The sequence below is a fragment of the Dermatophagoides farinae genome, chromosome 2 (assembly GCF_024713945.1).
Source record: "Dermatophagoides farinae isolate YC_2012a chromosome 2, ASM2471394v1, whole genome shotgun sequence".
In the NCBI taxonomy this organism is placed as follows: domain Eukaryota; kingdom Metazoa; phylum Arthropoda; class Arachnida; order Sarcoptiformes; family Pyroglyphidae; genus Dermatophagoides; species Dermatophagoides farinae.
Window position 1 is genome coordinate 4,568,736 of NC_134678.1, and position 21,670 is coordinate 4,590,405.

Genomic DNA, 21,670 nt, shown 5'->3' on the forward strand with positions numbered 1-21,670 from the left:
CCAAAGTTCATTAAATGTAACGAGCAAAGTTGAACGAATTTACGAATTTTTTCGATTGATAAAGAAGTGATATCGATTTTGATTCTTTACAAAAACAAATTCAAAAAGTTTTCCAATCATGAAACCGACTAAAACAAACGCTAATTTATCCATGAAACCGAATAAAAAACAAGATGATGTAGATATTGGAAAAACTGTTCCATTCAATTCAGATTTAAATTCTTGTGACGATGTTCGATTTCTTCGTAGTATGGAATTATTCGATATTATCAAACTAAAAATCGACCAACTCAATAAGCAAATAATCTTACAACGCCAATGTATAAATTCCATTAAAACATTTGAAAGTTTTCTTAAAGTACAATTAGAAGATAAAATGATGAACAATGATAAAAGTCAAAAAAACATTAAAACTAAATTAATACAAATCAAAAAACATTACGAAAAATTCGTTAAGACTTTTCATCTTTCTCGTAAACGTTACCGTAGAATTGAAATACGAGAACGACCATCATCCGAAATCTACAATTACCTCTGCAAACTGTTTGATTCTATAAAGGACCGAATGAGTTTCCGCCAAAGTTCGGATCCAATAGAATCGTTTTGTATTTTATTAAATCCTGTCCATATTAATCCTGATGCTCATATCGTGCTTTCAAATGGCAATGAAATTCAGGTAACCAAGTGAATGTGAACTTATTTTTAAATTTTGATTTCGATTTTGTTACAATTTTAGGATGATGATCATTCAAAAAGATCATTTGTTTCTCCCAGAGAATTACGTAGCCGTACATGTCGTCGACGTGAGCTTGATGTCAAAAATCTTAAAAATGATAAAGAATTATTCAACAAAACCAAAGATCAACATGGTAATCATTTAAATGAATATTTAAAAAGAAATACAACTAATGATAAATTGATATTTAGATAAAAAATCCATAGGTAAAAAAGGAAAAGTAAAAAAACAGGTCAATTCCAATTTGAAATCGAATGATAAGAAGAAAACAAATGTTAAAAAATCAAATAAAATATATTACTGTGACTTTTCTGATTGTGATTATCAAACTAAATCTAAATTCGCCATGGATATTCATGGGCAAAAGCATTCGGACGAAAGACCATTTGAATGTGAAACTTGTCATAAATCATTTAAAAATATTTATAGATTAAAAATTCATCAATTGGTACACCAGAATCAACGTTTTCATTGTCCCTTCGAAGGTTGTAACGCTGTATATTCGTGGTCCGATTCGTTGAAAAAGCATATTCTTGTTCATAATAATCAGGCACCCGTTCATCAATGTGATTGGCCTGGTTGTGATTATCAATCATATCGACTTGATCTATTACGGAAACATCGTACGAGACATACGGGCGAAAGAACATTTCACTGTAAATGGCCTGATTGTGGTAAAGCATTCAAAACTAGATCTGTTTTATTTGATCATGTTTCCATTCATAGAAATGAACGTAAACATGCATGCACTTGGTTCGGTTGTAATTATCGTTGTAATTTACCGGGAAATCTTCGTAAACATATTGCAATACATGAGAAGAAACTGGCTAAAAATGTCAATAACGAATAGCGAAAATAATAATTGGATAGACCATACATCCGCTAATGGTAATAATGAGTCGACGTCCAGGATCAATGTTTAGAATTTATCGTCATTATAATTTTAAATGAAAGAATTATGAATCGCAAAACTTGCTATTTTTTCACATAATTTAATTATCTTATGTCAAAATAAAATAATTGCTTAATGATTATTTAAATTAAAAGGAAAAAGGAAGGAACAATTTCCAATCTATTCGATGAAATCAATAAATAAATTTTTTTTTAATACGAAAAACATGTCTATTTCTTCATCAAAAATGATGATTTGAATCAATCAATCATTCATTATTGATTATTACAATTTTTACCGGAAATCTTTTTTATTTAGTCTTTCCTATTTTATAGTATAATATTTGTCAACACATATAACTTGTGAAAGGAAATCAAATGACCAAAACAAAGAAATTCAATGGATAATCAAGATCAGGATAGTAGAGTATTAGTGCTATTATATATTATTCAATGAATATTTTTTGGTTGCCAACACTAAATATGATGATTGTCGAAGAAACAATTTATCCAAATAATGAATCATCATCACCACAATGTAGTGAATTCATTTCGTTTTTCACTTTTCAATCGTGAACTTCGACAATTTTCGAATAATAATAATCATTGGACGATAACAAACCAACAATCATCTCATCTTATCTGACAAGTAGGTGTGGTCATACATGTAATCATTTTTTATACATATTCTTTTTTTAAACAATTTCATTTTGTCGTTGTTGAAAGAAAAAAAAAGATCATGGGAACCACCAAAAAAAAGAGTGGTGTTAATTTTATAGAATTTTGACTTTCGAACATTTCAATGTTTATTGTTGTTTAGGAAAATAAAATTTCTCACCAACAATTTTTGTTGTTGTTGTTGTTGTTGTTGTTGTAGATTTTGGTGATTCGCATTGAAGCGTTACTAATACAAAACACAATAGAAACATTCATATTCCGATGTAAATGATGATGCTAATAAATAATTGTATCTCTTTGTCACACACACGTATATGAAGGTCCATTGAAATCGGGTCTCAACCCAGAACGAAACAAAAATCGATTCACAGCATGGTTGCCACCTACTGTTGCTGTCGATGATAATCGATAGCTCAAAAATCATCAATATTGTTGTTTCCATTAAAAAAATTATCATTCATTTTGTGTCATCTTTACTTATGTGTGGATCGGAATCTATAACAATTTCCAACTACTACTATTATTAACATCATCATGTAATTCTGGAAGTTACATTTATCCAAAAATTTTTTTTGGTTAAAATTTAATCAATTTTTTCCACAAAAATCTATTCACTTGTTTTCGTTAATATAAAGCGGTCAATAAGAATTACCACTCTCTTAAAATGAACATTTGAACATCTAGGCTCATGAGAATTTGTAACAAATAATAATGGTGAAAAAATTTAGGTGTGGATTGTGACCAGTCAATCACTACTAAATTTTATACATTTGTCACAAGTAATAATTATCAACAACCTGTCTATCGTGAAATGATAAGTTTTTGAAACTGGGTCGATGAACGATGGAATTTTCTTCAAAATGCTGGTCACACATTCACATTTATCTCATCTTTTTGTAGACTTTTGACTAGACATAATAAAATAATAATCTAATGAGAGCAAATTATCAGTCAGATTTATAACGGGTCCCTAGACACCCACCATACGATAATCGTTAATGAGCGATTGCAGATTTTGATAGAAAAAACTATTAAGTTTTATTTTTATTTCATAATTTGTTTTTTCCAATAAATGATTATCGAATCTTTTTTGGTTTATATTAATATAGATATGGGTGTGTTTTTTGTGCTTATGATGTTTGTTCTTCTCTCATTTTTTTCTTTTTATTCTACACTTTCCATGTCTGAACTCTGATGTAATCGTTTGTAAGGCTTTTTAGGAACAACCCCTACTTCGAAACCGGAGAAACCAAGATGTAATTTATGTGATGATCGTCGCATTGGTGATTTCTTTGTCGTTACATTTCTAGTTGTGTGTAAGTATGTAGATCGACTGATTATCGATGACAGTGATGATGTTGAATCATGAATTTTGGTAGATAGTGCGGAAAGATTTTGCTTTTTTTGTTTTGGTTTTGGAATATTTCTATATGATGATAGTTTAGGTGATGTTCTAGGCGATGGTATATGGCGACGTGATCGTTGTGGTGGTAAAAACCATTCAAGAAAACTTCTTCGTGTTGTATCTTTATATCCAGGACGTAATTTACTTACGGGTGATCCAAAAAGTTTCGATGTATGTGCTCGATCTGAATAAGCCGAGATTATCGAATCAGATCGCATGTTCGCTGATATACCTCCTCCTTTTGGCATTGACTTTCTTTTCTTTTTCATTATCATTTTTGCCGAAATGCTTTTTCTGTTCAAGGTTTTTTTCTTTTTACTTGGTGATTGGAACTTTATCAATTTCGAATCGTGTTGTTGCTTCTGTTCATCATAATCACTGAACATCATTTGATCATTATTATACAAATCAGGTCGATTTGATTTTCCTGAACCTATTCTTTTTATTTGTGATTTTTTTCCAACCAATATTTTTGCAAAATGTTTGGCCGCTTTACCAAAATCGAATTCTTTTCCCATTTTCATTCGATTTTCCATCATTTTCATTTTAATTTCAATATCTTTTTCATCGTATTCTACTGGTTGCTTTTGTTCCTGCTGCTGTTGAACATCTAGAGCTTGTTGTTGTTCCTGATTAACTTCATTTTCCACAATGTTCTCGGCCTCAGTTACAGGTTTATTTTCAGCCTCACTTCCAACGCCAACATCAGTTTCGATTTGTTGTTGTTGTTGTTGTTCGATCAATTGTTCTGTTTCATTTGTTTCCGTTACATTCGATTCTGGTACACTTTCAATTGGTTCAATTTGCACGGGAGATTTATTATTATTCTTTTTTTTATTTCCTTTATTTTTTCCTTTTCCACCACATAAAATCAATATCATGAGCAATGATATGACTAATATGATCGACGGCATGAATCGAATATAGATCCCCTTTTTTTTACTTTCATATGGCATCAGATAATCATGTTTATTATGTGGACAATTGTGAAAATATTCATGCATCGATATTTCAGCCATCGGTAAACGAATCGAATCGTCTAAATGGCTTAAATAAGGAATAAATACTACCGAATGGCGCCATGGGAGCCAAAGATGTAACATTCGATTATTATCGATGAAACCGAAAGGAAGATGATCATCGAAAATTTTTTCATTAAATCTTTTTTCTGTCATTGGTTTATGTCCATTCAATTGTCTAATCATAATCACTGATGCTTGTTCGATTTGTGTCCAATTATACATTGCATAAGGAATCATTGGATCTATTTTTTTTATCCTTTTTCCATTATAATATGTATCTGGTTCAACTGTGATATTTTTTTTGGATGTGAATTATTAAACATTATTAAAAATTTAATTAGTAAACTAACCATAATTTTTGTTCAGATAAATACTCTGTATACGGGTGATATTTTGACCCGATTGTTTGTCGCGACTTTTAAACAAAAAATAACCGAGTGATTTCCATTTATTTCTACCACCATTGAATCCATCATGATCAATCGAATGATATATATAATCATTATCGAAAAATGGAAAATATCCCGGTTTGTTTGAAATCGAATGAATTTTTCCATTAATCAATAACACTGATTTAGATTCATCATCATTTGAGGATGAATTTGGATGAAAAAAATAATGTTGATATCTTTTACCATTATAATGGAATATATTCAACAATTGTAAACGATGAATTCCATCTGATGGCATTTGATCAGCGTCTAGCATGAAATCTGTAACATTGTACCATTTTGGATTGCAGCTTTTGTGTGGTTGATTATGATCACCATCATTATTAACATTGACGAATGTTAGATTCAATTTAGCTACATGAAAATTCTTTCTAGTAGTATATTCGATATTGTCTAATGGAATTCGATATAGACGATTATTTAATATGACTGTCAAAATATGTCGATGTTTTTTCTGCCAATTACTCTCATCAAATGTTTCAATCGATACTGATTGTAAACGACTTTTGTTGCTCAAAATTTTTGAACAAAAATTTTCAAGTTTTTTATTTTCCTGATCATCAAGTTTTGCTGAATGATTTTCATGTGTTACGGATTTGATGGTTGTATACAATGATGATGACAATGATATTGCTGGTGAATCCATAATGTTTGTCATCAAAAAAATCGTTATAATTGCCATCTGATTCATTATAAATTTTTGCATCGAATAATTTAACCAGGGCAGTTTCTTTTTTATTCTTTTAAAACGATTTTTACCAGCGATGAACAAACCTGAAATACGATTTTCACAACACAAGGAAAAAACATTTATAACCACGATAAAATATCCAAAATAAATATCCAATTTTCTAAGCATAGTATTTGTTTGTTCGAATTTTTTTTTTTAATTTCATCGGCACAAGAATTGAAGAATTTCTGGCAATAGTTTGCGGTCAAGTTAATTTAACTAACTATAAAAAACAATCACAGCAGCAGCAGCAGCAACAACAACAACAACAACAACAATAACAATCAGTCAATTTGCTACTTGTGGGAATTTTGCATACATGATTCGTAAATTGTGCACACCTGTGCGCTACTTATTCTTCTTTTTCTTCTTAGATTTTAAATGATCTCAATTCGAATTGAATTTTGTTGTTGCTTAGTTCGACCGATCATCGTCATCATAATTATTATATTGAACAATTTATTTCTCCATACTAAGAATGTACAAGAGATTATCATTACGCGTATTCAGCTCTTATCATTGACCCATTGATCAAAATGAATGGTATATCTATATACAGGGGTAGAGAGACACACCTTGACTTCTGCTTTCTACTGATACCTTTGGATGATGATTTGATTTTATGGTCAACAAACAATCACAGAAAAGATTACAGCCACAATGCTTCTGGCTTAGTTGATTTTTATCATCATCATCATCAGTGGCCTGCTTTTATTTTACGAACAAAAAGGAAGAATAAAGTTAGTTAATATTTGTTGGTAGTTGATTAGTTCTTGTTCGAATTTTATTTTGATTTTTTGCTCCTTTCAACTTGATAATATTCTATGTACTTACTAAAGTTATTAGGAGAATTTTGTCTTCCATCATTGTGAATTGACGGTGGCAGGTTAACTTTCTTCGTTTTTTATTTTATTTTATTACCAGAAAAAAATTACTATCATCATCATCAGAAAAAACAGCATCAATTCGCGTTGAAGAAGCCAAGCCTTAAAAAAAAGTTTTTTTTCCATACAAATTTCTTCCAGTTTCATTTTCTTTTCTGTCTTTCTCGCTAGTTCTGAATATTCGAAATTCATTCATTCTTATCATCAATTGGCGGTGATGATGTTTTTGGTGTTGTTATTTTTTTTACGTTTTTTTTATTTTCTTCTTTTTTGAGTGGAATGTTGTACCCTCCGGCATCGTTGGTCGCCAGAACACAAATAGATAGCCATTGCTTTCAATGATAATGATGATAGTCATCGTTTCATCATCATCAGTTTATTCAGTTTCTGGTCGGTTTCTATTTAGAGAGAGATAGAGAGAGTGAATGGAAAACTTTGCTTAACTCAGCTTTATAATATCTATCTATCTATCTATTATATATGCTTGTCAAACCTTCGATTTTTTTTTAAACTTTGCCAATTATTATCATTTTTTATTATGGAGATGTCTGGAGAGGTCCATTCTATAATATTCATCAATGATTTTTGTTTATATCTATCTCTCTGTGTATGTATTTGTGTATATGTACAACCTCTCACCTCTCTCTTTTCTCCTTTTTTTCGTAAAAGGAAAATAGTTTGAAATGAACAATAACAAAAAACTAAGATATATAGATAGTGAACTTTTGAAATGACCTCCTATCTTCATTCTAACAAAAAAAAACAGGTAAAAGGTAAAAAAAAATATGAACCACCATCATATGATGATGATGACCTTAACCTTTTAGATTTTACCGACAAATGTAATAGAGCAAAAAAAACAAGCAGCAATAATTGTTGTAACACACAAACACTGCTAGAAAGAGAGAGAGAGAGAATGAAAACAAAAATGAAAATCAAGTGGAGATGCAATTATTTGCCAATCTATCTATCTATCGATTGTTGATACCTGTGGTGGTCAGATCGAATTGTTTGTGTGTGTGTGTGTGTGTGAAAGTCAATGAATGATTTGAATGAAAACAATATGCAATGAATAAAGTAGCAACAACAAAAAAATAGTTTTCTTTTATATAAAATGTTTTTGTTTGTGTCGAATGAAATGATTAAAACATTTGAATACACACATCGATTATAGTCATTGTAATTTTTTTTATCGGAATAAATTTTTTTGTATTAATGTGAAATCTTTATCATTAACACCGTTTATCATTTTTGTCAATGCAGCCAGTATAGATAAACTGACAATTTTTTTTGTTTGTTTGTTGTGGTTGGATTATTACTATTTTCCATTTAAAATCATTACCAAATTTTGATTTTTTTTTATGAACCACATTGACGAGTGATAACGATATAAAATTATTATTATCTTTTCAAAGTGACAAAAAATATGATAAGTCAGGAATTTGTAAAAAAAAATGACGACACAAAAATTGTTTCATTACATATCACATAAAATTTTCGATTTCATTCTTTGTTCCGTAATGTTCACAGTGTCTAAAGGATAAAATGAATGAGAAAGCGAGAGAGAGTGAGAGTATAACAAAAAAAAATCAAATCTACCTCAACCTTAGAATGAACAAATGATTTTTATTCTACTTATTTGAAGATTGTCCGGTATCCAGCTGTGTGTTAGTGAAATGTACGTATTTGTATATAATTGAATTGATGTTCACAATTGGTTTGCTAGCAGTGAACAAGAAAACAAGTCAAAAATCATAATAACAAATATCGCGGCTTCTGATGTGGTTGATGAATTGAAAACAGGATAGCCAATTACAACATCAATGTTTATGTTTGTATTGAATAGAAAGATTTTAAAAAAACGTTTTTTTTTCATCATTTTCTATTCAGAATTAAGAATCGAATTAATCTTGTATCTACAACAGACAAAAGGATTCTAAATCACTTCATGAACGATGATATTCAATACGAATTAAGATATTCAATAACTACTATTGATTGAATAATAATCTGTATTGATCAGATTTTGATTCGATTCAATTTTTTTTTTCATTACTTGTTTGATTGATCGATTCATTCAAAATTGTAGAATCAAAATGTAAACGAAATAACAAGATAGAGTAACAAGAACAAATAGACAATCTTGATTGTTATCTTTTTTTACCAAAGAAGAATTATGATCGATTTTTTTTCTGAAAACAAAAATTCCTATAATTCAATGTTAATATTGATGATCAGATGATGATGGCTAGAAGCAATGTATGGAAAAAAAGGGAAAGCGGAGAAACATAACAAGTGTGTGCAGCATTTTTGAATCCATTTGTTCATGAAGAACATCGAAAGCTAGTAAAAAATTTTATTTTTTTCAAAACCCACCTGACAACGATAATGATGATGAAGATCAGCCGACCTGAAAGTTAATCAATTTGTCAATGAAAATGATCATCAACCAAACCAACCAAATGAATGAATTGAACCTAACTTATTATAGGCTCTCGAGATCATTTGTGTATACAGCTTCGAAGTAAAGAGAGAGAGAGAACAAGAAAAAAATAGCAAAAACAATCAAATTCTTGTTTAATTTCATTTGCCAATTCTTTCAAAATATGGTACTGCCCATTTCAAAAAAAAAAAAAAAAATAGAAAGCGATTTTTTTTTCTTCGTCTCTGGTCATCATCATCATCATCATCATTATTATTATTATTGCTTCAGATACAAACATGGCTGATAATCGCTTCAAACATACATACACACACAGACAGACACAAAATAAGAATATTTGTCCATTTAGATCATTGTCCAAAATCAAAAATTTTCTATGTGAATGTATCACATATGCACAAACCCAATAATTATCAATGACAGGCCAGAAATGATGATGATGATAAAGAACATGGATGCAACGTTTCCTATGTTTACAACGCGAACATCTCGCCCATCATTTTTATATGAAAATTTTGTTCATTTGTACTGAATGCAAATTTCACTTCATTTTATTTTATTTTATTTTTTTTTTTTTTGAGGGTTCATCAAAGTTCTTTCGTATTTAAGAAAAGTGAAGAGAATCAATTCGGATCACATACCATTTTATTTGACATTTGTTATATGGTCTTTTTTTTGTGAAAAGACCATCATCAAGTGCAGAGACAAAGATGATGATAATGATACTTGACCTTTTTTCTGTTGTGTTTATATGAAAACTTTGACTTGTTCTTGTTTTGGATTCTTCATTACAAGTATATTTTATATTCTTTTTTTGTATCACTTTATTTCTTATACCTGTCGTTATATAATAAAATGTGTGTGTGTTCATTTTCAATTGAACTGAATGTATTCTTTTACTTTCGATTTTTTTTCTATTACTTCTATGGAAAAAATAATCGATGACCTCGCTTGAATCAAACGATTGTTGTTTTTGATGATGATCGCAACAACAGTGGTCACCAGTTACCATCATTATAATTATAATCATCATCAATGAAATAGTGCTTAGTATACACACTAGCTACGTCATTTGGGGACGTCAACATCTATTAATTGCATAATAATTGTAATTTATTTTCAAGATATATTTTTTTTTCTTTCTTTCCCTATATATTTGAAATGATTCTATTCATTCAAATTGATTGTACCTTCCATTTTTGGTCAGGCTATAAAAGAAAAAAATTCATTTTCATTCAATGTTCAATGACCATCTATTATCCTTGAAATAGTAATAATGATGATGATCATCATAATCGTTGTTGTTGTCAAAATTCATACAGTGGAATGATTGTTCTAATCAAATCATCATCATCGAATTGAAAAATTCTTTTTTTTTTCTTGATTGATAAGTTTGATTGCAGATCTTTTTCTTGAAAATAATTCAACGATTTTTTTTCGCAAATCAAATTCCATAATAATTTTGACTTTAGAGGATAAAATCCTGATCTTTCGATTCTCGTACTATTATTAGAATAATGATAATCAGTGAAAAAATTAATGAACGTAATTAAAAAAATGAAATTTTTTTTTGATTCCATTTATTAATTTCTATTGGACCATTGATTGAGAAAAAAAAAATTCATCGACAACAGGTGTTTTTGTAACTGATCATATAGCATATCAACAGCATCATCTTTGTGTTTGATGCCTTCAAGGCATCGCGATTGTAATCAGCATTTTACTATAGATAGTTAGGGTATATATAGGGGTATCATAATCATAATTATAATCATAAATTATAAAATAACCTTTACCTTGAATACAGTCGTCGAACCTCGATGATGATGATGATCATCATCATCAATGACTGTATAGACCCCATAGACCGAGTCAAATTTGTATCAATTAATTCCAATTTTTTTCCTTTAACCTTACTAACATTTTCTCAAGTTTACCTACCAGTTTTTATTTCCATCTAGATAAATTTCTTCACCGACGACGATCAATTTGATCATCATCATCGTCTATGATGATGGAGAATTTTTTTTTCATGCATATAAGTGATATTTTTTTGTTCATAGCTTATTTTAGAAAAACTTTCGATTTGAAAATATCAGAACGAATGGTTCCCTTGGTCCATGATATATTTGAACAACAACCAACACACCGTATATAAACCAACCAACCAGACAGACCAGTTTGATCTATTTCATTTTTATTTTACATTCTGTTGAACGCATTTAAGCTAGAATGTTTTCAAAACATGGATAGTTTAGCCTAAAGCCACAAACAAACGGCTATATGGACGATATACATAATAATATATGAATGTCGAAGTTTTGACCGTCGACCACCAAAATGACGACGACGACGACCATCATCATCATCATCATTTTATCGTTACCGTCCCTATTTTTTTTCTTTCGTTCATGCTTCTGAACATTTCGATTCGATCAACGTCTCTCCCGCATTCAACACAGAAACTTATTTTCACTTGCCATTCAGGTTGTTGGTCGGCAATGTATGTATATTGACCAAAGGTCGAAACACACACTGTTTACGTTCTTCAATTCAATTCATTCTAGAATTGGTTTCTGTGCCGAAAAGATGTTCGTTTAGAAGAAATTTTTGATGATTTGATTATTATTTTACATTTATTTGTTATATTGCGTGCTCTGTAAAACTATCTATCTTTCTATCGTTTTTTTTTTGTTGAAACGAATTGATTTTGCTTGTGGTCGTGTATGTGTGCTATTCGATTAATTTTCAAATATGCATTATTGATCGAAATAATAAATGTGTTTGATTTGAATTTATTTTTCGTCATTTCTAAACAAAAAAAAACAATTGATAAAATTCAAAACAAAACAAAAAATTCCATCAAATCTTAATTTCATCAATTGACAGGTAAGAAATGCTTGAATGAATTATTACTAAAAGTGCAAAATGGTATTCGAAATGAATTTTGTTTTATTTTTTTTGTTGTGGTGATGCTGGTGATGGTGGCTAATTTACCATAACATTGAAACTGAATGACAATTCGAATGGAAAAAAAATTCACTTTCATTCATTTTTTCCGTGTATCCATTTTATTCGCCATTATTATTATTATTTTCTTTATATTCTTATTTTGATTTTCATTTTTTTTCTCTATTCGCTTGTTATGGTCCATCATCATCATCACCATTATCATAATAGTCGTTCAAGTCCAATTACTTTCATTTTACTTTGGTTGAGCAAATCAAATCAGAAAAATCTGAAAAAAAATAATGATAAATATTGAAAAGAAAATTCTCCAACCAACAAGAGATGTATAATAAAGAAAATAAAATTCTTTTGTTATATTACAAGATGAATAGCGAAAAAAAAATTAGTTCAATTTTGTTTTTGTTGTTGTTGTTGTTGTTGTTGTTTCTTTTATTGTCGATATTTCTTTCATACCAATTCATGGAGAAATTTTTAACGAAATAGAAAAAAAACAAATCCGATTCACTTTATATTATTGTAATTATGGTCACATGTTTCATTTGTTTGCTTGATACAGAGCAAAATCATCGAAGCAAAATTCAAATGTCTATAGAGAAAAAAAAGAAAGAAAATCGGTAGTCCATGAATATTTATTGTGTCCATAGGTTGAAATTTAATTCTTCAAAAAAAAATAAAAATAAAAAAAATTCTCCTGATGATAATCGATTTCAGATTCATAGCTTCTGAATTTTTATCATCATCTATCATCGTTTCTTAAGGCTATTTCTTCCGTTAATATTCATTTTTTTTGGGGTAATCCATTCGAGATATTTCGAAGTGAGTGAGAGAGGCAGGAATAGAAATTATTAAACTTTCACCATAATATTAAATCCATCTTATATATGGATTATTATTAAATAACATAATGCCTCACGGTAGGCAACTACCATCTATACATAAGCTATATTGTATCCATTTCCATATTAAAACATAAACACAATGATGAATTTAAAAAAAAATGAAAAAACGTGAATCACGTGATCAAGTTTTTGTTGTACCACTTGATCAATCACGAATAATAATAATGATAATCACAAGTAGCTTAGTTAATCGATATCGTTAGTAATATAGGAAGTATATTTATTCATTTACTTAACCAATGGATAGCAAACGAAAAAAAACCTCAAAAATGAAGAATATATTGATGATTCGTGATTCAATATTAAATCACGAGTATCACTTTGCTCGCGTTTTTGCGTTCGCACTTTGATGATGATGATGATGATGATCGTGAAAAGTATTTGGTTTCGCACCACTTTCAAATAATAAGGTGTTAATTGATTTAAATTTAGAATCATAATTATGGTTCAGTGAAAAAAAAACAATAAAAATTAAATAAATAGCAATAGTTAACGAAACAAAAAACTTAAACATTTCCGGCGTCAAATTTCATGTATTGTTTTACCCCATTTTTCTGGTCCTGTTATTTGTTTGTTTGTTTGTTTCTAGGGATAGCCCAATAATTATGTGATATATTGAATTTCATTTTTGGGAAAAACACTCTTTTTTTCTCTCAGTGAAAATCAGTTTTGCCTATCGAATTCGTTAAAAAAAACAAGAGCCCCAAAAAGACCTACATTTCTTACATCATGAATAACACAATCCAAAACAAAAGGAAATGTTTTTTGTTTGTTTGTTCGTATGTTATTCATTTCAGAGTATGGCTCGATTGATTTTTGAATATATGTGTGTGTGTGTAAAAAACACACACCTGGTTCTACTTTTTTTTTACGAAAATGAAAAATTTCTGGTTATTGAACAACGTTTGTTTTGTTGTGTGTGTGTATGTCCACCACAACATCAGGAAAAAAATGATTCCATTGTAATTTCAATTTTTCATTTGTTATTTGCCACATAAGAAAACAGAAACCTAAACAAGTGAGAGTGTAACTGTCTAAAAGTATTTGCGATTCTTGAATATAGCAAGAGAGAAGCAGAAAAAAAATTCAAGAATCATTCAAGCATGTTAGATAAAAGCATTGAACATCTCAAATGAATAAATTAGTTTATCAGCTGTTTGTGTGCTGCATATGTAATAACAAAATTTATTTACGTTTTGTTTTGTTTTTTTTTTTTTTTTGGTGAATTTCAATTCTGTTAATTTTTTTTATATACTGAACTGAATCTGGGTAAGTCATATTCAATTCCAATTCAATTTTTTGGAATTTAAAAAAACATATATTTCGATCATTTTTACTTTGAAATTTTGTTTAGCCTTATCTTTGTCTGATTGATAGATGTGTCATATGACTATTTTTTTTATGTTTCTTTTGGATTATCTTATCAAATCTCACATATATAATGTCATGATTGAGGTTTCACATTAATTAATTTTTTTTTTTTGGAGTGATTACTGGTGAAAATCAATCAATCTATCAATAAATATCTATATCGATCTTCTGATATCTTGCATTTTGAATCATAAATTTCAAGTGCAGCCCTCAACCAATATCGTGTGTGTTTTATCCTTGAAATATATAATTTATTTAATCTGATGATCGATAAATCTCAAAAAGAAAATCTTTAGATTTTTTTTTCTTTTCTTTGTTATTTGATTGCGTGTGTGTTGTTTGGTTTTTGAGATTAACAAAAAAAAAAAAAAAAAATAATTCTATTAGGTAATCTAAATTTTCATTGGTTGTTCATTATCGTTAATCGTCATTATCATTATCATGAGGAGAAATTGTCATCTTAATAATTAGAATCGTTCTGTGTGGATCATTGCAATTGAATATTTGCCAAATTTTTTAATTTGATAAAAACAATTTGTTATTATTATTAATATAATAAATGTTTAGAAGATTTCTTTATAACAAGTATTACAATAATGCAATCAAAAATTATTTTCACATTTCCAAAATGATAAATTATGCTAAGATATAATGATGATTGTGGTTACCTGTGTTACCTGATTTTCATATTTTTTTTTTATCTATAAGTACTTTATTTAGTATTTATATGAGGATCATTTTCGATTTGCTGTTTAAATGTTTGCCATCAGGTTCATTATTCTGTTGTTCATTCGATCTGTTCTGATCATCTTTTATATCTGACTTTGAACTTGACTTTGAAAAAAAAGAATGTCTCAACGATAATTGTTTTTATCAATAATAGTAGGTATGTTTAATGTATACGCGGTATGTCATTCGAAAATTATGATTGATTGATTGTTTTTTTTTTCGTTTTTGGAACACACCAAAGTAATACCAGTAGTTTCAAATGATTTCTAGCCTTTTTTTTATAAAGAGTTGTCATTATTGATCTTTTTGTTTGTTTGGTTTTGTTATTGAAAGCTTTGATTTCCTTGAAACGTTACATTGTATTTAAATTTTCTTTTTTTTTCTTTAATATATTTAGTATTTCAATATTATTAAAGGACCGCACAAGTAGAAGTACCTAGTTGAATCCATCACCATCACCACCACCACTGAATTTTTCATTCTATTTCATTCTATATTTTATGACCTCGCCTATCGATCGGTCTATTCGAGACCTACCTGAAGAAAATTGACGTCTGACATTTGAAACAAACAAATCAAAAAAAAGAGAGATTTCAGATCAAAAAGAATGGCATCAGCAACAAGTAATAATGTCTATCAACAATCACAAGACTTTATTCCAAACAATCATCATCATAATCGGCAAACAGGAGACATTTCAACTTTGACCTTTCCTCCACAAACACCACAACAACAACAGCAACAACAAAATTTTATTACGATTAACCAATTCAATATAATTGACATTCATTGTCAAGCGAATGGACAAACGCAACAACAAATTGCTTCGCCAACGCCTTCATCGTTGCCTATTATGAATAACCAAACAATCAGAATCAAAGATGAAGATAGAAACGATTCTTATTATCATCATCATAATTATCCACAAGGGCCACCATCATCTTCACCAGGTTCATCAATGTCTTCGGATTGTGATGGTCGATTAATGGTGGATAACAGAGATTACATGTCCGAAATCGATCACGCCTGCAAAATATTGGCCATTTCAGCTGGTAAGTTTCATCATAATTTTTATTTGTTTTATTTGTGTGGCTGTAGTTGTTTTAAAAACCTATTGAGGTGAAACAAGATGAATTTAGAGCATTTGATAGCTACTTGTTAGAGTCTGCATATTTTAGTATCTCTTTGAATAATTTATCGAATGATTTTCTGATAATAACCGGCTTAACAGTTGACTTAACTGTGCAAAACAAATTGAAATCTGATTGAATGTGATGTTGATAATGATACCTCCATGATTGTCGTCACAGTGTCACCAGGTCACCCGGTCAATTCGGTTTACCCTAATCAAGAAGCGAAAATGATGTGTAATGCACTGTATGCCACTGGTATCAGTTTGTGCCATACTTACAAAATCATCAAGATTATTTAATCTGATAAGTGTTTGGAATTTTTCCTGAAAAAAAAATTTAATTTTTCTGATCTCCCTGTTGATAAATAATCAAATGATTGGATTTTTTTCTTTGCCCAAATGAAAGTAGAAAACATCATGCAGATGAATTTTTCTAGATAGCAATTGTAGGATTATCGTTTTTGTTTTTTATTCTAGATTTTTTTGTAGATTCACAAAAAAAATATTTTTCTATTAATTCATATCCACAAACACCGGAAATTCTTATTTGCTTTGGCGTGTATGTTTGTGTGTGTGTGTGTGTGTGTGAGTGTATGTTTTGAAGTCAATCATGCATCCATATATATCCTATATATGTTCAGTTTACCATTTATTTGTGAACCAATAATTAAAATTCAATTTTTTTTTCTCTCTCTCTCTCACATACTACATTCGACATGGACATTATTTTTGTGTGTGCGTGTGTGTGTATTATACAGATCCTTACAATTGGAATCAAACGGATGTACGAAAATGGCTTATGTATCAACAACGTTTACATCAATTGAAATCATGTACTATTATTGAAAATGGTTTCCGCATGGATGGCATGTCATTATGTGAGCTAAATCTCGAAGATTTTCATCAAAGAATTTTAAGTTCATTGAATATGACCAACGGAAATATGGAAACATGGAATTATGCCACAGTGCTTTATCAGGAATTGAATATTTGGCGTAATGGTTAGTATTATAATTGTTTTTTATTAATTAAAAGAAAAACAAAAACTAACTGAAAAATATTGTTGAAACTAAATAGCCATTACAAAAATGTTTGAACCGGATTTTACATTTTTTGATTCATCATCATCCACCGTTGAACAATCACAAAATTATGATCAATTTCCTGTAATGAATGATAACAAATCGATGATGTTAGTACCATACAGTCGACAAGCTCAATCATCATCACCAACATCGGAAAAATCATCATCATATTGTAGTAGTAGTAGCTATGGTGGCCAACAGATGTTTAGTTATGGTAGTCATATGGATGGATACCAGAACAATGTTTCACAATCACTGCCTATGAACTCATTTTATGATCCATCATCAAATAATTCGGTCTATTCGAGCAGTCCATCTAGTTCACCACAGAGATCTTTATATTGTTCATCACCTGCCGGTAGCATTTCATCAGCATCGTCGATGATCAATAATAATTACATAACTAACCACATGCAACAACAACAACTCCCATCATCACAGCAATCAGTCGACCATATCGCCTTGAATCAGGGAAAATTTCCAGAAAATTCATATACCTCAATGTATCAAAATGTCTACGGAAATGACCTTTCTGGACATCAGGAACACATGTTTTATCCCCAACAACTTAAAAGTGAATATGGAAGCGATGGTAAAATTTTACTTTTATAAATTTTGATTATTTAAATAAAATATTCGTTTTTTTCTTTAGATGACATGTTGAGCGATGATGATCCAATCAATGGTAAATGTCCCATGATAATTTCTACACAGAAATGCCATCAAACACCAATGTCACATCAATCAGCAACAATGAAAAAACCAACCTTCAATGGTTCACGTCCACATGGTTCTTCAACTTCCATACAATTATGGCAATTTCTTAAGGAACTTTTATCACATCCAAACCAATACGAAAATGCAATTCGATGGTTAGAACGGCCACGTGGTGTTTTTAAAATTGAAGATTCTGTTCGTGTTGCTCGACTTTGGGGTCAACGAAAAAATCGTCCAGCCATGAATTATGATAAATTATCTCGTTCAATACGGCAATATTATAAGAAAGGTATCATGAAAAAGACTGAACGTGCACAACGATTGGTCTATCAATTTTGTCAACCATATGCCATGTAAGGTAATTTGGTAAAATCTGTAAATACTTATGTATTTCGTATTCTGGGTTATATCCATTGATCCATTGTTGTAATTACACTAGAGTTATTAGTGTTATCACAAGAAATTTTTCTTTAAAACAACAAAAAAAACGAAGGTATTATTCGTTTGTTAACCCAATGTTTGTATGTGTGTGTGTCGCCACTTGTAAGGTATGTGCTTTACAATGTGAATTTTTTTTTGTTTTTTTACCATATATCCTTCTTTATTGTCGAAGGATGTATAGAACAATTCCCATGTAACTGTTCTATGAACAGATTTCTCATCCTATTTTTCATACTTTTCCTTTTTTTTGTATTCACGAACATATTCCTACAAATCCAACATCATCATCATAATATATTACTGATTTCATTAATTTAATCATTTTTTTTTTTTTTGAAAAAAAACATTTATATTTTTACAAATGAACTATCTCATTTTCTATTCATTCTATATCTATATATATTTTTTATGACATTTTCTTTTAATAATCCAAATTTTTTTTTTGCCTAATCACCACATCGTCGTTGTCGCATAAAATACATAATACAAAGTTCATTTACTGATCTCCTTGAATTTTTTTCTTTTTTTTTTTTGCTTCGATTGAATCAATGGAACCAAAAAAAAAGAAAAAAAAACACATAAAGATGTTTATGATGAGAAACTAAAGTTTTTTTTTGTTTTATTATTTTTTTTATTGTACAACACAAATTATAATGCAATAATGAAATTTGTACTCGGTTACCGAGCAATAAAACCACAAAAAAATGAATGAATGAATGGATTGAATATTATCAAAGTTTATCGTAAATGAATCAAATAAAAATATCATGCTTATCGTATTAATTAGGATTAGGATTAGGATTATTATTATGATCAATTGAAAAACATAAATCTTGCTGTAATGGTGATGATCGTGATTGTGGTTGTGTTTGTTGTTGTTTGTCCATTTTAATTGACCGATCATTAGAATGAATTTGATTTAATGCATTTTCAATACGTTGTAATGCTCGTCTTAAAATTGTTTCATTGTTATCGAAAATTTTTGATGAAAAATTTATTTGATCATCATTTTCTTTGGGATGATGATTATCATTTAGCATTTGATTCAAAATCATTTGCAAATTATGTTCCAATGATGATGATTGATTGACGACTGGTTGATTGGCGAAAACTGGTCGACTTCTGTCGAAATTTATTTCATCGGATAGACTACGCACATAGGATGTTGATGTATGACGATGTATCAAAGTCTGTAGATTATCGTCATCATCATCATCATCTTCGAGACCATCATCATCGACGTCGTCAAGTTTTTCCGCTTCCTCTTCATACCTATCATCATCTAATGAAGTTGGTTGTTTAATTCGTTTATGACGTTGTTGTAATGTCAATGACGAAAGTAACTCCGTCTGGTGACTAAAATCCTCATAATCATCATCCATATCATCATCGTCGTCGTCAAAATCATCGCCATGAGTTGTGATTGTCGAGAATGTCGATAAGTGATCATCTTCTGGTCCATTATTATTCGACTCCTTCGCTAATGGTTGTGACAACGATAATGGGGGATGACAATTCGTTAATTTTGGATTAGTTTTTAATTCAACTGAAATTTCATTTTCCGATTCTTTTGATGATACATCAACAATAAGATCGTGTTTTTTCCGTTTATCGCATTCTTCGTGATCTTCATGGTTTTTGTTTTCATTGTTGATTTGACTATTTTCAGTGGTATTCGTTTCTATTTGTGTATTATTCAAAGTTTTATTCTTATTCTTTTTTCTGCGTCGACGTCTTTTTCTTTTTTTACTTCGTCCAGTTGTAGTAGAGAATCCAGCGATAGGCAATGTACCAGACTCTATCATCATCATTATTTCAGCAGTGGGAGCCATCATAATTGATTCTGGTGTAAATGATGATGATGATGATGATGAAAAGATCGATGATTGATTTGTTACTGTTGTTGCCATCGTTGGCTGTTGTCGTTGACTTGGTTGGTTAGAATTATGTTGATGTTGATATGAGGCCAAAATAAATGCAGCCAGCTGTTGTCTTAACGATTCTTTTTCTATTAACAATTCATCATTCTGATCTTGTATTTGCTATAGTTAGCGTAAAAGAAAAAAAAATAACAAGAACAGTGTTTTTTTTTGTTACCAACAACAGAAACAACACCGACATAGACCAACCTTGTTCTGTTCTTTTAATTTTTTCATTTCATTTCCTAATTGTTCGAGATTCTTGCGATCCTGTGCATTTTCCATCGATTCTAATTCGGCAATCTGTGTGGTCATAAAAAAACAACAATAACCAAGTAATGAAAAAAAACAGGCAGTTAATCAAACAATTAATACATAAACATAAAAACTAAACAAACGAATCATAAATGAAAAACAACAAACTTTTGCATTTAGATGATCAGATTCTTCAACATGACGTTGTATATCCAGAAAATTCTGTGCCAATTCATTATTCTGGCATTTCATTAGCTGACAATCAGTTTCCAGGCGTTTATTCTCCTTTATCGTCATCATCATCATCATCATCATAAAAATTTAAATGAAAGCAAATCGATTAATAATATGTATGATACGATATAATTGGTGTGTGTGTGTGTTTACTGAATCTTAACAATGTTGAAGTCAAACAACAGCAACAACAACATTATTTTCTCGAATTATAGAATTCCGGATAAATGGATGTATATATGTGGAACAACAAAAATAACTGACAATTATAAAGAAATAACAGCCAATACAGAGAAAAAATCAATAAGTCAGTATATTATAAAAACAAGTGTGGCAAAAGAAAAAAAAACTAGAGTCAAAAGCGAAATTAATAAATGATAATAGCGACAACAACAACAACAAAAAACAACGAATTCAACATAGTGAAACTGATCGACGTATTATAACCAGCCAAACAAAGTTTGCCCATTTGATGGGCGATAAGAGAAAACACCATAGTCGATCGATTCTTGAATGAATGAATTCAAAAGATGATTGATTAAGATTGAAATGATTGGCGGAAACGATCGCCATAAAGACCCCTCTATATGTGTTTGGATCCTAAATGAGCCTCGAACATTGCTATTGTTGTTGTTGCTTCACGTTTAGTAAGTAATAGTTTGGCCCACATATGTATT

The 21,670-nt window shown here is 29.8% G+C and overlaps 4 protein-coding genes across 11 annotated transcripts in view; 2 read left to right on the forward strand and 2 right to left on the reverse strand.

Annotated features, from left to right (window-relative positions):
• The first annotated feature begins 5 nt into the window (after nucleotides 1–5).
• On the forward strand, nucleotides 6–1,789 carry LOC124499017 (uncharacterized). Of its 2 annotated transcripts, XM_047062861.2 has the most exons (4): nucleotides 6–676; nucleotides 737–869; nucleotides 928–1,410; nucleotides 1,463–1,789. In XM_047062861.2, exons 1-4 carry the CDS (start codon nucleotides 119–121, stop codon nucleotides 1,657–1,659), a joined length of 1,371 nt encoding a protein of 456 aa, XP_046918817.2. In that variant the 5' UTR covers nucleotides 6–118; the 3' UTR covers nucleotides 1,660–1,789. The 2 variants fall into 2 exon arrangements, with proteins under 2 accessions (XP_046918817.2, XP_046918818.2); XM_047062862.2 differs by having other exon boundaries at nucleotides 928–1,789.
• Nucleotides 1,790–2,146: 357 nt separating this feature from the next.
• Nucleotides 2,147–19,300, forward strand: LOC124499015 (uncharacterized). Of its 4 annotated transcripts, none has more exons than XM_075736005.1 (5): nucleotides 2,147–2,276; nucleotides 15,608–16,262; nucleotides 17,101–17,343; nucleotides 17,420–18,019; nucleotides 18,080–19,300. In XM_075736005.1, the coding sequence occupies exons 2-5, from the start codon at nucleotides 15,818–15,820 to the stop codon at nucleotides 18,499–18,501; spliced, it is 1,710 nt and encodes a 569-aa protein (XP_075592120.1). In that variant the 5' UTR covers nucleotides 2,147–2,276; nucleotides 15,608–15,817; the 3' UTR covers nucleotides 18,502–19,300. The 4 variants fall into 4 exon arrangements, with proteins under 4 accessions (XP_075592120.1, XP_046918814.1, XP_046918815.1 ...); XM_047062858.2 differs by lacking the exon at nucleotides 2,147–2,276 and adding an exon at nucleotides 15,142–15,387; XM_047062859.2 differs by lacking the exon at nucleotides 2,147–2,276 and adding an exon at nucleotides 15,209–15,367.
• On the reverse strand, nucleotides 3,437–5,830 carry LOC124497211 (uncharacterized). The gene is made up of 2 exons (XM_075728544.1): nucleotides 5,083–5,830; nucleotides 3,437–5,019 (listed from the first exon to the last, which is right to left on the reverse strand). Exons 1-2 carry the CDS (start codon nucleotides 5,828–5,830, stop codon nucleotides 3,470–3,472), a joined length of 2,298 nt encoding a protein of 765 aa, XP_075584659.1. The 3' UTR covers nucleotides 3,437–3,469.
• Nucleotides 18,083–21,670, reverse strand: part of LOC124490367 (uncharacterized) — a 55,136-nt gene continuing 51,548 nt past the window's right edge. For all 4 annotated transcript variants that reach the window (XM_075736002.1, XM_075736001.1, XM_075736004.1 and 1 more), the window contains 3 exons: nucleotides 20,928–21,044; nucleotides 20,715–20,807; nucleotides 18,083–20,627 (listed from right to left, as the gene is read on the reverse strand). In XM_075736002.1, coding sequence (XP_075592117.1) covers nucleotides 19,365–20,627; nucleotides 20,715–20,807; nucleotides 20,928–21,044 — 1,473 coding nt within the window. In that variant the 3' untranslated portion in view covers nucleotides 18,083–19,364. The remainder of the gene's footprint in view (nucleotides 20,628–20,714; nucleotides 20,808–20,927; nucleotides 21,045–21,670) is intronic.

Bases quoted from the DNA above. Each gene is read 5' to 3' on its own strand.
- LOC124499017 (XM_047062861.2), top strand. From the start codon at position 119: ATGAAACCGACTAAAACAAACGCTAATTTATCCATGAAACCGAATAAA. The intron at 870-927 runs GTAATCATTTAA...ATTGATATTTAG, and splicing joins CAAAACCAAAGATCAACATG to ATAAAAAATCCATAGGTAAA. The intron at 1,411-1,462 runs GTAAAGCATTCA...TTCCATTCATAG, and splicing joins CTGTAAATGGCCTGATTGTG to AAATGAACGTAAACATGCAT.
- LOC124497211 (XM_075728544.1), bottom strand. From the start codon at position 5,830: ATGGATTCACCAGCAATATCATTGTCATCATCATTGTATACAACCATC. The intron at 5,020-5,082 runs GTTAGTTTACTA...AAAATATCACAG, and splicing joins TTATCTGAACAAAAATTATG to TTGAACCAGATACATATTAT.
- LOC124499015 (XM_075736005.1), top strand. From the start codon at position 15,818: ATGGCATCAGCAACAAGTAATAATGTCTATCAACAATCACAAGACTTT. The intron at 17,344-17,419 runs GTTAGTATTATA...GAAACTAAATAG, and splicing joins ATTGAATATTTGGCGTAATG to CCATTACAAAAATGTTTGAA. The intron at 18,020-18,079 runs GTAAAATTTTAC...TTTTTTCTTTAG, and splicing joins AAGTGAATATGGAAGCGATG to ATGACATGTTGAGCGATGAT.